The following is an 18,390-nucleotide window of genomic DNA, read 5'->3' as shown; positions in this document are numbered from 1 at the left end:
CTTACAACTTCTTATCCCCCGCCATCATTTGTGCTATTGTTCAAATTCTTAGTTCTGTACGTTACCAACCAATAATATGTTGTTTTTATTTTTATTATTGCTTTGAACAGTCAATTTCTAAGAAATTGAAAACAAGAAAGTGTCTTTGTATTTACCCACATAGTTATTTTTGGCAGTCTTCATTCTTTTATGCAGATCAAAGTTTTCATTTAGCAGCATTTTACTTCAGCTTGAAGAACTTCCTTTAATATTTTTTGTAGTCCATTTCATCTTGCTACAAATTTTTTCAGCTTTTGTTTGTTTGAAAAAGTCTTTGCTGCTTTCTTGGTTTAAAAACTCTGATTTCTGGATTTAACCTTTGGTATAATTCCTACTTGTCTGGTTATTGCTAGGGCTTTTCTCATAGCAGCTGTACCTACTTTGTATTCGAAAGAAATAGCAGAAGTTGGAATGAGAGAAAGAAGGCCAACTGTTAGAAGATGAAAGAATGTTAGTGAGAGTAATAGGAATAACTTAAAGTAATTGCTTCTGTCTACCTCAAAAATAAAATGGCCAGTTATTTTACCAGCAAAATGAGTTTATTTGGGATTAGCAGAGAATTACAATTCGGAACAAGCAAGTTATGGCAAATCATATGCAAGTCTGAGGAGACAAAGGGAAGGTAAGCTTGTATTAGGTTTTAGAAGGAAATTGGAGAGGGTTGTTTTGGACAAAAGTTCACTGGAGAAGAACAAGCGTTCGAGGTCATGGCGGTTTCTCATTGGCTGTAAGCAGTGGTTAGTGCATTGTTGATGGGGCAGGGAGGGATCTTTGTTTCCTTAAAAGCAGGAGATGAAATTCCTATGTCAAAAATGCCCTCCCTTGTCAAAATAATTCTTATTTTCCTTCTTCCTGTCGGCTATGTAGGCTACAAGGAGTGGAACGTGTGTGGAAGCTCTTCCTTAAGGAATTCTTGACTCCTTTTTAAATGAGGTTTCCTTTATTTATTTTTACACTTCCTTTTCTGAACTCTTTCAACACTTAGCTAACAAACTCTCTAATATTATTCGTCAAAAATTTTCACTTTAGATAAGCTATTTATCTCCATGAACTTTATTTTCCTCATTTGCTAAATGAGAAGGACAGTATCTTACAGGATGTTTGTGATGATTGTGAACAATATAAAGCTTCTTGAATTGCTTGTACCAGTAATAATTACTCAGAATATTTTATAGTATGACATATTTATTCACTTAAAAATATTCCTTTATAAATAATATTCTGAAGTCGAGGATTTTTCATTTTCCAATGTTACCAACTTTTATTTCCTGCATTGCATCAGGCACAGTATCCTGAATGTAGTGGGTCCTTTCTTTACCATGTACCACCTTCATTCTACTTCACCATTGTTTAAAGTATCTGTGAATTAGGTGGACACTCAAGTATGGGGTGGATGTTAGGAGATTTCAGCTATAAAATAAACAAGTGTTTTTTATTCAAACAGGAAAAAGTAAACTATTTTCCTTTTTTATTTTTACTTTTAGCAGTGCACTCATCATGATAGCTCTTTTCTAGAAGCCAACATCTCCTTCATACATAGCTAAAGTGAAATGAATCATTGTAATCTGAATACTTAAGAATTTGTAAAGTTTATGTTTTGTAATATTGTAGTATATAATTTAACTCTTTTAATCTTTATTTCGATTCTTTAAAGTCTTTAAAATTCTTTAAAATCTCAATTGGCTTCAGTAGTAATATTGAGAAATGGTACTATTGAGAAAATTCTAATGTGCTTTACTGAAAAATTATCTGAAATGCATTCTTATGTACTGAATACTTCTTGAGTTTCTCTTTTTTTTGGAATTTTACGTGATTGGAAGATGCTCTCAGTCCCCCCCCCCCAACATATTTATATATCTTTTTCCCAAGTTGCTTTTCAGTCTTATTTTCTTTATCATGTTGGCCAAATTTTAGCTTTTGTATGTTTAGAATATGCTGTTTTGATAATATGCAGCAGTTGCATATACTATTTCTTTCCAGGAAGGTTTATAGTTTTCTTTGCCTTCGGTCCTCTAGGATTTTCTTTGCCCTGTGTTCTTACTGACACTTTCCTTTCTCTTTTTAAACCTTTACTGTTTTATTAGAAGTTAGTTAAAGGGATAACTGAAGAAATGCCTTGTCTTCTTGGGATGACTTTTGCCAAGCAAAAAATTTGTGCTTTCAACCACCTCCTGAGCTGTCTTATAGATTCCTGCATAATTTAGAGATATTTGTGGTCTGATTTTTCTTGTGTTAAATGAAGGAAACACTGGGTTACAGAGCAATTTCAGGTTGAATTATTGTTTATGCTGTACATTTTTATTAAAATATATGGCTTAAAGCAGGAATCATCCAACAGTGGCCGATGGGCTTACTGCTTGTTTTTGTAAATAAAGGTTTTTTTTGAAACAGCCCCTCTTATTTGTTTACATATTGTCTGTGGCTGTTTTCATGTTTTAGTGTAGGCAGTGGCAGAACTGAGTAGTTGAGACAGAGTTTATATGGTTTATAATATTTATTGTCTGGACCTTTAGAGAAAAACTTTGCCTTCCCCTGTTTTAATACAATTTTAAGACGGCCATTTTAAAATGTCATTTTAAAATTGACATTTAATTCCATAAAAATTAAACGCATAAAATAAAAAAAAAATGATATTGTCTTTTCTAGATTGATTATTATAATAGGAATTTGCATGTTGGTGATTACTAAAAATTTAGAGAGCCTTAAGTCATTTATGTTGAGTAGACATTTTTAGTGTAAACAATATAATTATTTTGTGTGTGTGTGTAAAATCTTTATGTAGAAATAGATAATTTAGAAAAGTAAAGTATTACTTAGTTTTAAATGACCAGATAAAATACCTTAATTAAGTAATGCCCAAATAATTTGAGCCCTTAAATAAATGAAGTAATTTTCTTTATTTAGAGACATGAAGAAAATGTTATTAATGAACGGTTAAAAATTAAATTACTAGAATATATGTGTGTATGTATGTATGTGTTTGTGAGTGTGTTTTTTTTTCATGTGTAGTGTGAGGCAGATGTATGGCTCAGCAGTTCTCCCTGTACCATTTGAATGGTCTCCCTTTCCCAATGATTCATAATGCCATGTCCATCATATTTCAAGTATTCATATATACATATGTATCTGTATCTGTTTCTAGGCTCTCTTCTGTTGCATTGGTTTATTTGTTTAAATTACTATAGTTCTATAATAAATCATAATGCTGTAGGAGGGGCAATCTCTACTTTCTTTATATGTTATATGTGTATATGTAAATATTATTCATTCATATCTCTCTGAGGATCTCATACATTTATTTTAAAATCTTTTAAGGCTGATCTAGAGGATGAGTTTTATTGTGACTGAATTTCATTGATTTCTTGGCTATCCTGGCATTAGATTTATTTATGTGCCTTAGAATAGGGTGGTTTGTCAGGTATCTTGCATAGGAGGGTCACTGTCTGTTCCACCGTCTTTTCTCTCTCAGGCCCTTCTTTTGCTCATCTCTTCTTATCTAGTAGTTTTACAGTTACTTCCTCTGGTTTCTAGTCTAGAATCAGGTCTTATTTTGGCAGTTCAGGCCTCCTGCTGTGTTGATACTGGATGATATAGAGTTACTTGTCTCAGTATTTATTTGCAAGGTTTGCCTCGGACTCCCTTGCCATGCAGCTCATGATAAGTCCAGGCAGCAGTCGGCAGCAGCTCTTTTTTGGCCTCCTTTCAAGGATTGGGGGTTTTACTGCGTTACTGGTTTTAAGTGCTGAGCCTTGTTATGGGCTCCTGCCTTACATGGGCTATTTTGAGTCTTCTTTATTTCTCACCTGCCTCTGCCAGCTTTTGCAACCGGAGCATAGACGTTTCTCTTCTTCAGTCTGACTCACTGCTTTGAGCTAGTCAAATTTTCTTTTTTCACTTTATTGTTAGCATTACCCTCTCCCAATGTTTCCAGCTACCTAGTCCGCCATATTTTCGGAAGCATAAATCCTTGTTTCTTTTCATTGGAAGTCTAGTGACTTCAGTGATCACTTCTGTTTGGATGAGTCCCATATCTTTATCTAAATGATTGTTGTTTCGATCGTTACTAGTACACGTTCTTTTCCTTTGTGACCATATATGTTGGTATGATGTGCCACATATCCAAATATGAATCCACTATTTTACTTGAAAAATCAGATTGAAAAAAATCAGTTGGTTATTTCCTAGGTAGTTTCCTGTATGGTTCACGGTCAAGCATCTCTCTTTCTACCCTGCACTTTTCAAAGCTCATTAGCGAAGTTAGAGCAGATATAAAAGAGCATGTTTTATTTTCTTAGGAGACTGAGAAGATGGTTGTGTCATTGACTGAATTGGGATGTGAAGGACAGACAATTTTTTTTGATGAATGGGGGTAAGGGAGAAGGAACAGAGTTGCAGAGTTTGAGTTTTGTTTTAAACATGTTGAATTTGAGGTCCTAGCATTTAAAAAAATTCTCTACTTCCCTCATCACTTAATTTCTAAACTTTTATAATAATCTGTCAGTTGTTGGTATCTCTTCTTTTACTTTCTATCACATAACCAGAAGATTCTTTTTTCTGAATGAAGTACTTCATGTTGTTAGTCTCCCACTTATAAGTTTCATTTTTTTGCCACTATGTAGAATAAAGGTTAAGTCTTGGAAGGTAAGAGGAAATGGTAGAGACCATTTGCTCTAGTTTCTTTTTACAGCCTAATATTTCGTTGCTGTCTAATTTTACCTAAATTGGACTACTTACTCTCTTTTCAATAAGACACATGGTTTCTTCCTTCCTACGTTTCTTTGTTCAAACTCTTTTTTTTTTGCAGGGCACAGTTTTTTCAAACCTCTTGTTCTTTGAGATGGTTTCCTGACTGCTCAAGCTCACTGTGATCTCTTCCTTCTCAGAATACATGTTACTTTGTACTGTACTGTTTAGGTGGGCTTTTCTCATAGGATGGCAATAGAGAAACGTGGTTAGAATTATACTGTTTAATAACAGTGTGATTTTGAACTGTTTACTTAATCTCTTTATGCCTTAGTTTCCTCATCTTTAAATGGTGACACTCTTGCAAGGGGAATGGTGTCTAATTCATAGGGTTGTTAAGAGGATTAAGAGATAGGAATGTAATGTGATTGTTAGCAGTAGGTGACATGTTGGAAGTGTTATAAATAAAAAATTTTGTTCCTTTTGTCTCTTTTTCTCTTTCCTTGCCTTCTTCCGTCCCTTTCTCCCTGCTTTCACATCTTTCTTTCAAGTTTAGTGGTTACAGGAAGAACTTTTTGGTTAGACAAATCTGGGTGTTCATCCCAAGTCTCATTTCCTGTCTTTTTGGCTTTGGAAATTGTTAAGCCTTAATTTCCTCATCAAAATTACTTGAGACCTGGCACAGATAAGTGCTCAATAAAGGTCAATGTTGTTTCTTTGTGACATATATAATTGTTGACTAGCTTAAATTGCCCTTTAATCTTTTTATGAATATAAGTGTCATTCCTCAAGTAGGTACGTGAACTACGTGGATAAGGGCACCAACTATTTATACTACTTATTTTCTTCCAAAGTTCCTAACACATACTTTTCTTTGATCAGATAGTCCTTGTTGAGGGAAGTTATATATAAGAAAACAAAGTACAGCTTTATTAGTCTGTTCAAGCACCCAATTCACTCTAGTGAATCATGCTTAAAATTAGATGGTAGAATGTGGCTTAGACCAGAATGCTTCAGTGTATACTTTTGTTCTTCCTTAATTTCAGCCTGTTCGTCACCTTCCAAATCTCAGAGTGGATCTGGCCACTTTAATCCAATAGTTAGAAAAGAGGGGAGGAGGAGAGGTTAGCAATGTGATGTACAGCTACTGATGCGAAGGAAAGGGATGTCATAGGCAATAATAAAGAACAAATTTTCCCTAACGTGTTGCTGTGAACTGGCATAGCTTGGTTATTCTCTGCCTGGACAAGTGTCCTGGGTCAGGTGGCTGTGTGTGTAACAAGAAGCCAGGGGAGGGATGGCTAATGATTGCATCATCTGGGGAAAATGGCTCTGGTCCTATTACTGAGATAGAAGAGTGGCCCTTCTACACAGGTGTTTACAGTTAGTACAGTGATCTTTTTCATTATTAAAATGTAGGTTAGCCTGTCAGGTTAGCTAGTCCTCCTTTTGGGAGGATCAAGTTAAAGAATGCAAGGGAGTGTCCACTCTCTTCTTCTCCAGGCTGTCATAACCCTTAACCTCACCCTTGATGGGTGAGAAGATGGAAGCAGCCTCTGTGGGCTAACGTTGATGTGTTAAGAGATTGGGGCATACACAGTCCTCTTTTACTTATGTGTACTTGGCATTTTCTTAATGACTAAAATTAAGTTTATTAATATTGCTGTCAGGATAGAGGTGAGCCAGGGATTCCCATTTTTATCGTGAAAGCAAGTAAATGTGTTTTCCCTGGCTCTCTCTTGTGTTCTCCAAGTGTGTACCTCTGTTTTTGGTGACTTTATTTGGCACTGATTCCCTGAACTACAGTTTATCTTAGGCATTTTTTATTGCATCTGACAATTGTTAATGCACTTGCTACTGGCCAGGCTAGAGGTGAATGTCCCTAAGAGCTTTGTAGCAGTTCATTTCCTAGGCACTTACACTCTATTTCGGGAACTTTTGGTGACCAGAGCTGCCAGGTGAGCCTTAGTCCTTTTCTGTTTTAGGCTGAAGAGCATAAAGCACATTGTTTTTTAGTTCCACCTTCAACCCTTTCTTGCATTTTAACCTCTGTTTTTAAACAAGGGCTTGGACTGATTCATTCACCTGTTTGAAGTTTTGTCCTCAATCTTATTCATAGCACTGTGAATCTGGGAATTTGAATTGACTGGCCCTGTGAAGGCTAAGGTGAAAAGTATGGTACATGATCTGTCAGAATGAAAGTAATGGATCTATTTACATACAGTGTTTGCCACATTTTCCCTCTCTTAGGAACTTTTTGTAAGGAAATGACATTCTTGCTTGTTTCATGAGGAGCAAAGGGCAGTATTTTCAGAAATAGCTATGTGGTCCCCAAGAGAAAACATTCTTTTGCCATGAAATATACTTCCAGACATTTTGGAAAAATTGCAACCTAAATAAGAAAGATATTAACTGTAATGTGTTTGGGGTTAAAAATTATCTCAAAACATTTGAGTTAGTATATTTGAGAACAGAGTTTCTTTTATTAGAATTAGAGACTTTCAATGAAGTAAAATGTGGAATAATCTAAAGTGATGCACACTGGTTAAAAGCAGATGAACTCAAACTAATGATGGAAGTAATTCCAGTTTTAGTAGTAAATGTTGTGATTCTTGTTTTGCTTTATTTTTTATTTAGTTTAGTTGGGTCAGGATTGAATAGAAGCTAACTTGTAATTGATACAATTAAAATGTAATTGAAATGAAAACAAGTTCAAATTATCAAAAGGATTATTTTCTAATTATACTGTGTATGCAAGCATAATTTCCTAACCATAGTTAAGAAAGAAGTGTTTACACATTTGGTGATGTTTGTTTCATAGTATATATTCTTATGAGTACCACTATTAATGCTCATTTTTAAAGCACACTAAGATTTCAGGTTTATTGTAATTTTGTTTAAACAGAGTTTTTCTTTTTGAATAATAAAAACATGTAGTTTGCAGGGAAGCTTTATTCACTACGTGTCTTTTTAAAACTATTTGAAAACTCATATTTAGCCTATGTACCCTTTTTTGCTGCTAATAATTTTTTAAAAATAAAATAAAAATAACTTGTTCTTTCTTTTGCTTTGAAATGTTTGTCATCTTGTGCATGCCAGATTTATTGGACTGCAGTAGTTTTAGTGCATTTTGGCTGCAATGTTTATTATGACATCACTGTAATCTATATACAGTATGTGATTTCAGATGGTTTTAGTGTTAAATATTTTCATAATTATGCTAGTTTTGGCAGTTCACTTGGAACTTTTTCACATCTCTTTAATGAACATGTTTTACTTCTGGGCTTTTGAGACAACCATATGTTTCAAAAATTAATAGTCTGCTTTTAATGTTAACATTGTGCAGAAGTGTATGACTGCAGACATTTTTAAGGATGTAAGTTGAACTAAAAGTAATTATGGTAAAGTTTTATTCACAGTAGTAGTCTTTTAGTATTTAGAGACTATAACATCCCCCCAAATAACAGAAGATATCCTTATAAAGATTGAATAGTGAAGTTGTTTTGTGCAATGAAACACTGTAAAGTTTGTTTTGCATTAACTTAAAATGAGTGTAAGTTCATGAGAAAATTTTCTTTGTTGTTTATGATAGCAGATTTTTACTTTTTGGTTGTATTGAAGTTTCAAACAAATTTTTTCTTTTGCTAATATATCACTGGCATCTGAAGCTGTGCTATCTTGTAAAAGATTAATCTTTTATCATTGTATCATTCTCTTTGTAAGCTATTGAATAAGAATTTTTGTTTTCTAAAGGTGGTCTTACTGTTCTTATTTGCCTCTTTCTTTTACATAAATATAGGATGACCATGAGAGCTGTGGGTCTAATTCTACCAACCGTAGTACTACTGAGAACACAAAATCATCAGTAAAACCTCGAAGAATTCAGCAGGCTGCTCCCACAGATCCTGATTTACCACCAGGTAATTTCCAATGGGATTGATAAAGCCAAAATTTCAATTGCTATTAATTTGTTATAACCCTTTGTAGAACATATACTTTCAGTATTCTTTAGTGCCATAAAATATTCACACTGTGTGTGCATGTGCATTTACTGCATGAATTCAACAGATTGAGTCTAGAGCCCTCACAAATGTCTTTCATTCAAATTTTGATCTCTTTTGTAGCAGGTTGTTCCTTCAGTTTCTTTTTTACATTCTCTCCAAGCAAAAACTTGCCTCTGATTTCCCACTCATAGTCTCTTTGTTCCCCTCGCTTCTTGATAAACAGAAGAAAGACACTAGATTGTTCTGACTTTCTAGAAACTATAAAATTCACAACAGAATCACAGAATTTTGTAACTGGGAGAGACCGTCTCTTCTATTTTCTGAAATTTTGTTTACCTGGAACAGTAGTGACTTATACATAAACGTTCGTTGATAAGTATATAATGAAGAAGAAAAAAACAGTAATCATTACATGTTAGCTCTGTGGCCAAAGTGTATTGCCTTTTTATAGTTAGATGTTATAAGTCACTTCTCTTTTGATTCTATTTATCAGTCACTTCTTTTTTCCTGAGGTGAAGGTGACATTGGTATACACTTGTTTGTTTTTTTGTGCCAAAGGTTTGTAGGCTTTCTGCTGGTTTTAACCTAGTTGTTTATTATTATTATTATTATTATTATTACAATAATAATTATTATTTAAATTTTCATTGGGGAGTACTGGGGAACAGTGTGTTTCTTCAGGGACCATCAGCTTCAAGTTGTTGACCTTCAGTCTAGTTGCGGAGGGCGCAGCCCAGCTCCAAGTCCAGTCGCTGTTTTTCAATCTTAGTTGTGGGGGACACAGCTCACCATCCCACGTGGGAATTGAACCAGCAACCTTGGGTATTGAACCAGCAACCTTGTTATTCAGATCTTGTGCTCTAACCAAGTGAGCCATCCAGCTGCACCTCGGGAAGCTCAGCGGCAGCTCGTTGTCTTCAATCTAGTTGTGGAGGGTACAGCTCACTGGCCCATGTGGGAATCGGGCAACCCTGTTGTTCAGAGCTTGCCTTTAACCAATTGAGCCGTCCCGCTGCCCCCCTAGTTAATTTTTGACAGTCTTTTGACAACATTTGCATTACCTTTAAGAGGCTGAAGTAAAGTACACCATTTCGTAGCCCTCCTTACATTTGAATTGAACGTATTTAACTAGTGTTATAGTGCTGCTATTGCTGATGCTTTGTAGTCTTCAGAACTCTCTCTTCCTAACAGTCTTCGGTAATCTCTCTGGCTTCAGAATAGATTCATTTCTATAGCTGGAGAAGGTGCCAGAAGATATTTTACTACTGAACATTTCTGATTGTACTTAGAGTAATCTCATGGTTGTGGAACTTTCTAAATTTTTTCCTACTAATTAGCTCCTTGCAAAAAATCCCTGGTGTATTAAATTAACCTGTAAATTAAATTGGTTTGTTCTTACTAATTGGGCAACACCTTTACTCCTCCAAATTTCTGATTACATATCCCCTCAAAACTTTTTTTTTTAAAATTAATGTTTATTGGTGTGTCAATTGTTAGTAAAGTTACATAGATTTCAGGCGTACAATTCTGTATTATATCATCTATATATCACATTGTGTGTTCACCACCCAGAGTCAGATCTCTTTCCATCACCATATATTTGATCCCCTTTACCCTCATCTCCCACCCCTTTTCCCCCTTTCCCTCTGGTAAACACTAAACTATTGTCTGTGTCTGTGAATTTCTGTTTCTTCATTTGTCTTGTTCTTTTGTTGTTTTTGGTTTATATACCACATATCAGTGAAATCATGTGGTTGTCTACTTTTTCTGTCTGACTTATTTCGCTTAGCATTATATTCTCAAGATCCATCCATGTTGTCACAAATGTTCCTATATCATCTTTTCTTACTGCCGAATAGTATTCCATTGTGTATATATACCACAACTTCTTCATCCGTTCATCTATCAAAGGACATTTTGGTTGTTTCCATGTTTTGGCCACCGTAAATAAAACTGCAATGAACATTGGAGCACACGTGTCTTTGTGGATAAATGTTTTGAGATTTTTTTGGTAGATACCCAGGAGAGGGATTGCTGTGTCATAGGGGAATTCTATTCTTAATTTTTTGAGGAACCTTTACACTGCCTTCCATAGTGCTGCACCAGTCAGCATTCCCACCTACAGTGTATTTTTCTCCACAGCCTTTCCAACACTTGTTACTATTTGTCTTGTTGATGATAGCCATTCTAAGTGGTGTGAGATGATATCTCATTATGGTTTTTATTTGCATTTCTCTGATGATTAGTGGTGTTGAGCATTTTTTCATATGTCTATTTGCCATTTGTATGTCCTCTTTGGAGAAATGTCTCTGCGGTCCTCTGCCCATTTTTCAATTGGGTTGTTTGTTTTTTTGTTGTTGAGTTGCATGAGTTCCTTGTATATTCTGGATACTAGCCCCTTATTGGAGGCACTGTTTGCAAAAATCTTCTCCCATTCAGTTGGTGGCCTCTTTATTTTGTCAATGGTTTCTTTTGCTGTGCAGAAGCTTTTTAGTTTGATATAGTCCCATTCATTTATTTTGGCTTTTACTTCCTTTGTCTTTGGAGTCAAATTCATAAAATGCTCTTTGAACCCAAGTTCCATAAGATTAGTACCTATGTTTTTGTCTATGCAGTTTACTTTTTCAGGTCTAATGTTTAGGTCTTTGATTCATTTTGAGTTAATCTTGATACATGGTGACAGATAGCAGTCTAGTTTCATTCCTTTGCATGTGGCTTTCCAATTTTTCCAACACCATTTATTGAAGAGGCTGTCTTTTCTCCATTGTATGTTTTTGTCTTCTTTGTCAAAAATTATCTGTCCATATTTATGTGGTTTTATTTCTGGGTTCTCAGTTCTATTTCATTGGTCTGTGTGTCTGTTTTTCTGCCAATACTGTACTGTTATGATTATTGTTGCCCTGTAGTACAAGCTGAAGTCAGGGAGTGTGATACCTCCAGCATTGTTCTTTTTTCTTAGGGTTGCTTTGGCTATTCAGGATCTTCTGTGGTTCTATACAAATCTGATGATTTTTTGTTCTATTTCTTTAAAAAATGCCATTGGGATTTTGATGGGGAATGCATTAAATCTATATATTGCTTTGGATAATATGGCCATTTTAACTATGTTTATTCTTCCAATCCATGAGCATGGAATGTCTTTCCATTTCTTTGTGTCTTCTTCGATTTCTTGTAAAATTATCTTACAGTTTTCAGTTTATAGGTCTTTCACATCCTTGGTTGTGTTTATTCCTATGTATTTTTTGTTGTTGTTGCAGTTGCAATAGAAATTGTTTCTTTTTCTGAGATTTCGTTGTTAGTGTATAGGAAAGCAGTGGATTTCTGTGTGTTGATTTTGTAGCTGGCAACTTTACTGTATTCGTGTATTGTTTCTAATAGCTTTTTGGTGGATTCTTTAGGGCTTTTTATACCATGTTTCCCCAAAAAGACAACCTAACCAGAAAACAAGCCCTACCATCAGTTTTCAGGATGACATCCCCTGTAATAAGCCATACTTCATCTTTTGGAATAAAAATTAATATAAGAGCCGGTGTTATTTTCGGGTAAACACAGTATATAGCACCATGTCGTCTGCAAAAAGTGACAGTGCAACTTCTTCATTCCCATTTTGGATGCCTTTTATTTCTTTCTCTTGTCTGATTGCTCTGGCTAGGACCTCCAGTACTGTGTTGACAAGCAGAGGTGATAGGGACAGCCCTGTCATGTTCCTGAACATAGAATAAAGGGCTTCAGTTTTTCACTGTTAATTATGTTAGCTGAGGGTTTGTCATATATGGCTTTTATTATGTTAAGGTATTTTCCTTCTATATCATTTTATTAAGTGTCTTAATCATAAATGGATGTTGTATCTTGTCAAACGCTTTTTTTCCATCTGTTGATATAAACATATGATTTTTGTCCATTATTTTCTTTATATGGTGTATCACACTGTTTGATTTGTGTAAGTTAAACTGTCCTTGTGCTCCTGGAATGCACCCCACTTGGTCGTAATGTATAATCTTTTAAATGCATTGTTGCATTCGATTTGCTAGAATATTTTTAAGATTTTTGCATCTGTATTCATCAGAGATATTGGTCTGTAGTTTTCTTTTTTTGTGTTATCCTTACTAGGTTTTGGTATCAGGGTAATTTTGGCCTCATAAAATGAGTTAGAGAGTATTGTCTCTCCTTCAATTTTTTGAAAGAGTTTGAGTAGGAAGGTATTAGATCCTCTTTGAATGTTTGGTAGAATCCATTAGTAAAGGCATCTGGTCCCGGACTTTTGCTTTTGGGAAGGTTTTGGATGGATGATTCAATTTCCTTAGTGGTGATCAGTCTATTTAGATTTTCCAATTCTTTTGATTCAACCTGGGAAGACTATATGTTTCTAAGAACTTGTCCATTTCTTCTAGGTTATTGAATTTGGTGGCATATAGTCCTTCATAGTATTCTTGGATGATCCTTTGTATTTCTGTGGTGTCTGTGATAACTTCCCCTTTTTCATTTCTGATTTTGTTAATTAGTGTCTTCTCTCTTTTTATCTTAGTGAGTCTAGCTAAGGGTTTGTCAATTTTGTTAATCTTTTCAAAGAACCAACTTCTTGTCGCATTAATTTTTTCTGTTGTCTTTATTTCTCTATTTCATTTAGTTCTGCTCTGAGTTTTTTCATTTCCTTCCTTCTGCTGACTTTGGGTTTATTTGTTCTTCTTTTTCTAGTTCTTTAAAGTGTACCATGAGGTTATTTATCTGGGCTCTTTTTGTTTCTTGAGATAGACCTGTAATGATATAAATTTACCTCTTAGAACTGCTTTTGCTGCATCCACAAAATTTTGGTAGGATGTATTTTCATTGTCATTTGTTCCTATGTACCTTTTGCTCTCTCCTCTTATTTCTTCTTTGACCCAGTCGTTCTTTAAAAGCATGTTGTTGTTTAATCATCATGTATTTGTGGTTTTCCCTGCTTTCTTTTTGCAGTTCATGTCAAATTTTAAAGCCTTGTGATCAGAGAATATGCTTGGTATGATTTCAGTCTTCTTAAATTTGCTGAGGCTAGTTTTAACTCCCCAAAATAGTCTATCGTTGAGAATGTTCCATGTACACTAGAAAATAATGTATAGTTTGATGTTCTAGGATGAAATGATCTATAAATGTCAATTATGTCCATTTCATCGAGTGTGTCAATTAGGGTTGATATTTATTTATTTATTTTCTCTCTGGAGGATCTGTCCATCGCTGTCAATGATGTATTTAGGTCCCCTACTATAATTGTGTTTTGGTCAATTTCTCTCTTTAATTTTGTTAGTAGTTGGTCGGTATATTCCAGTTCTCCCTGATTGGGGGCATAAATATTGATGACTGTTGTTTCTTCTTGTTGTATAGTCCTCTTTACCATTATGAAATGTCCATCTTTGTCTCTTGTAACCTTTTTTATCCTGAAGTCTGTTTCATCTGATATCAGTATGGATATTCCTGCTTTTTCTGTATAGTATTTGGTTGCAGTGTCAATTTCTACCCTTTCACTTTGAGTCTGTGTTTGTCATTTTAGCTGAGATGTGTGTCTTGGAGGCAGCATGTGGTTGGGTTTAGTTGTTTGATCCAATCTGCTCCTCTGTGCCTTTTTATTGGTGAGTTCAGTGCATTTACATTTAGGGTGATTATTGATATATGATGATTTCCTATCATTCTTTCTTTGGTTTTCTGGTAGGAACTGTGTCTCCATTGTTTCTTTGCCTTTTTTTGCTGTCTGTTATTTCAGTATGGTGGTATTGTGTGATTTGTCTCTGTGTTTCTTCTTTTCTTATGTTACATATTTCAGTTCTGGATTTTTTCTTTTGGAGTGGTTGCCCTTAAGTTTATGTAAAAGAAAGTTTGATGTTTAGAGTATTCCATTTTCTTCAGCACACTTACTTTTCCCACATTCTGGTTCAGGCCTTTACTCTCCCCCTTTATATGTTTTTGTTGTCACAAATTATCCCTATTTATGCTGGTCAGGTGACCTCCTTCAGTATTTCTTGTAGTGCAGGTCATGTGTTAGAAAATTCCCTCAGCTTCCATATATCTGGAAAGGTCTTTATTCCTGTCTCATATCTAAAGGATATCTTTGCTGGATTTATTATTCTTTGCTCATAATTTCTCTCTCTCAATAGTTTGAATATTTGGGTCCACTCCCTCCCGGCCTATAGAGTTTATGCTGAAAAATCCCATGATAACCTAATGGGCTTTCCTTTATAGGTTCCGTCTTCTTTTCCATGGCTACCTTGAGGATTCTTTCTTTGTCGTTAATTTTTGACAGCTTCAATACAATGTGCCTTGGGGAAGGCCTGTTGGGGTTGAGGTAATTAGGTGTTCTGGTTTCTTCTTGGAGTTGAGGATTTAGTACTTTCCACAAGTTTGGGAAGTTCTCGTTGACTATTTGTTTGAATATGCTCTTTGTTCCCTTCTCCCTTTATTCTCCTTCTGTTATGCCCATTGTTCTTATATTGCTCTTTCTGATGGAGTCAGAAAGTTCTTGCAGAGTTCTTTAATTTCTTTTAAGTCTCAAGTGTCTTTCTTCCATCCGTGTCATTTCCATGTTTCTATTTTTGATGTTACTGATTCTTTCCTCCACCTGGTCAGCTCTGTTACCTAAGCTGGCTGTTTCATTCTTCATTTCTTCTATTGAGTTCTTAATCTCCAGAAATTCTATTTGGTTGTTTTCTCAGAATTTCAGTCTGTTTGGTAAAATGTTCACTTTGTTCTTTGATTGTGTTTCTGAGTTCAATAAACTGCCTTTCTGTGCTTTTTTGCATCTCGTTGAGTTTTTCAAAACTGCAATCTTGAATTCTCTGTCATTTAAGTGACATATTTCCATAGCTTTAAGTTCATTTTGTAGAGACTTTTCATTTTCTTTTTGAGCTGCCTTGTTAACTTGGTTATTCATGGCAATTAGTGAATTATTTTTCTCTTCCTAGGCATCTACAAGAATGGGTTCTGCAATAGGTTGATAGGAAGAGGTCTTTCCTTTGCTTTCCAGTAGGTGTTGGTAGAGTGCTTTATTTTCTTTCCAACTGCAGCCTCTAATTCTCTCTGACACTGTAGTGTTATATTTTCTCTGTACTTTCCAGCTTCTCAGACAATGAGGGGATTCCCTGTAAGGTGGGCTTCTCCTCTGTGAGCAGGTTGCCTGGGGCTCAGGGTACCTCATCTGTTGGTGGATTTGGAGAGCTTTTGATGTTTTGAAGCTCTTTCTGCACCGGATTGAGGGCCTGTGTGTTTCAGCAGCTCTGTTTACCCCTGCAGGGATCTGCCCAGATAGGTGAAGACAGGGGCAGGGTGGGTTCTGAGAGGTGGCCTAGAGCAATGGCAGTGACCACCAGCATAACCCACAGGTATTAATGGCAATGTGTCTTTTACTGTAATAAATTTTTTTTAAAACATTTACAGTATTGTCTGATCACACCTCATATATGTGTTTCTTTTGCCAGGTTAGGGAAGTTTTCCATTATTATTTCTTCAAATAGGTTTTCAGTTTCTTGTTCTCTCTCTTCTTCTGGTACCTCTAGATTGTGAAAGTTTGTATAGTTGATGTTGTTCCAGAGGCCCCTTGAACTTTTCTCATATTTTTGGATTCTTTTTGCTGTTCTAACTGGGTAGTTTTCTGCTACCTTATCTTCTACATCACTGATTTGATCCTCTGTTTCATCTAATCTGTTTATTCCCTGTAATGTAATCTTCATTTCCATTATTATATTCCTTATTGCTGACTAGTTCTTTTTTACGTTTTCTATCTCCATTTTTAAGTTTCTTATCACTTTGTTGAAGTTCTCCCTGAGATCATTAAGCATCCTCATAACCACTGTTTTGTAACTGCATCTGGTAGATTGCTTGTCTCCATTTTGTTTAGTTCTTTTCCTGGAGCCCTGTTCTGTTCTTTTATTTGGGACATTTTTCTTTGTCTCCCCATTTTGGCTGCCTCCCTGTGTGTGTTTTTGTGTATTAGGTAGTGCTACTGTGTCTTCTGGTCTTAACTGAGTGATTTCATTTAGTGGGTGTGCTGTGGGGCTCAGTGGAGCAGTCTTCCTGGTCACCTGAGGTGCACACTCCTTGTGTGAGTTGTGTGTGTCCTCCTCTTGTAGTTGAGCCTTAGTTGCTATTTGCATGTCAGTGGGAGGGATTGACCCTCGGGCTTATTGGTTATGACGACTGGCTGTGACCGCAGTGGAGGAGTTGTGGTGAAGGTGCTGACACTGAAGAGCGTGATTTGCCTCAGTAGGGCTCTGGTGCCTGCCCAATACCCCACTTGAGTGTATCGTCCTTGAGGGTGGCTGGGTGATGCTTTGTCTCTTTTTGAAGGTGTCCCCCTGGGAGGGAACCCACTGAAGATGAAGTTCAGCTGCAGCCCTTCCCCTTCCAGGGCCACTTGGCAGGAGCTACAAAGCAATCCGTAGATGGCTGCTGCTCATGTCATGCTTGGAAATGCCTTCAGAGGCCAAGCAGCGAACCAAGGCCCGCTTCTGCTATTGCTGGGTTTAGGACTGTTCAGCCAGAGGTGCGGGACATGCTCAAGCCAGATGCTGCTTGTCTGCATTACATGAACCTTTGAAAGGCCCTAGGAAAGTTTCCAGCATGATCCAAGGCAGGTAGTTTGTAAGAAAAAGTCGCTGGAAATGGCTTGGGTGCGGCCGAAAGTTGGGTGGGGTGGGGTCTTGAATCACCAGGGCATGGTGAACAAATGGTGTCAGCCAGCTTAATGGAGACTCAGATATGGCAGCCGCCTGGGTCTGGAGGCTGGGCATGGGAAGAGCTCAACAAAGAAACAATGGTTTCTGCCATCTCCTTTGTCTGGGATAAAGCTACCCCTCCAGCCCCCATCCTGAATCCAAACAACTCAGTGCCCCCTATATGTCCCTGTCACCTCTCTACTTGTTGTCTCTGTGCTGGAGCTCAGAGCCAGTGATTTCATCAGTGAGTAAGTCTGGGGCCATGTCTTTAAGAGGAGCAGCTGACACTGTAGCCTCTCTTTGTCTCACTCAGCCATAGTCTCCGCTGGTTCTCACAACGAGAAGTTATGGCGTCTTAAATCTCTGACACTGGAGCCCTGTGTTGGGGAAGGGCTTGGGACACCTTGCTCCTCAGGGGGGGACCTCTGCATCCGAGATATCCCTCCTGATTTTTAATGGTCACATGCGTGTGTGTGACCAGCCCGTTTTGCATCTCTGCCCCTTTTACCAGGGTCAAGGTGGTGTCTTGTGCTTGTCCTTAGTTGTAGGGCTTCAGTTGAGCAAGATTTCAGGCGATTCTGAATGATGGTTGTTTTGTAGTTTAGTTCTGATTTTGATGTGGTTGTGAGAAAAGGTATGCGCAGCATTTACCTATTGCAACATCTTGACTGGAACCCTGATGTATGCTTTTTGAATTCATGTTTTATTAAACCTTTCGACAGTGTTGACAATAAAGAATCCTGTTTTTTATTTAGCGTTTTAAAAAAGTTTTATCTAGAAATAATTTCAACCTTCCAAAAGGCAAGAACATTACTAAGAACTTCCTCTCCCTTTAACCATTTGAGCATAAGTTGTGTATATGATTCTGTATAACCTCCAGATAAATTTTATACCAAAAACTAGACCAAGATGTTTTTAGGTACTGCAACTAAGTCATCAATCATGGCACATTTCTGACTTGAGCAAGTTGGCTTTCCATTGACCAC

At 36.5% G+C, this 18,390-nt stretch overlaps 1 protein-coding gene across 12 annotated transcripts in view; it reads left to right on the top strand.

The window, feature by feature from the left end:
- Nucleotides 1-18,390, top strand: part of VPS13B (vacuolar protein sorting 13 homolog B) — a 737,914-nt gene that overhangs the window by 26,602 nt on the left and 692,922 nt on the right. For all 12 annotated transcript variants that reach the window (XR_012490690.1, XM_074316465.1, XM_019757646.2 and 9 more), the window contains exon 4: nucleotides 8,522-8,642. Coding sequence is in view for 11 of the 12 variants with exons in the window: in XM_074316465.1 (XP_074172566.1) it covers nucleotides 8,522-8,642 (121 nt within the window). In the remaining variant the exon portion in view is untranslated. The remainder of the gene's footprint in view (nucleotides 1-8,521; nucleotides 8,643-18,390) is intronic.

Source organism: Rhinolophus sinicus, linkage group LG12, assembly GCF_036562045.2.
Source record: "Rhinolophus sinicus isolate RSC01 linkage group LG12, ASM3656204v1, whole genome shotgun sequence".
Classification (NCBI taxonomy): Eukaryota; Metazoa; Chordata; class Mammalia; order Chiroptera; family Rhinolophidae; genus Rhinolophus; species Rhinolophus sinicus.
This window is presented reverse-complemented; position numbering and strand designations above follow the sequence as displayed.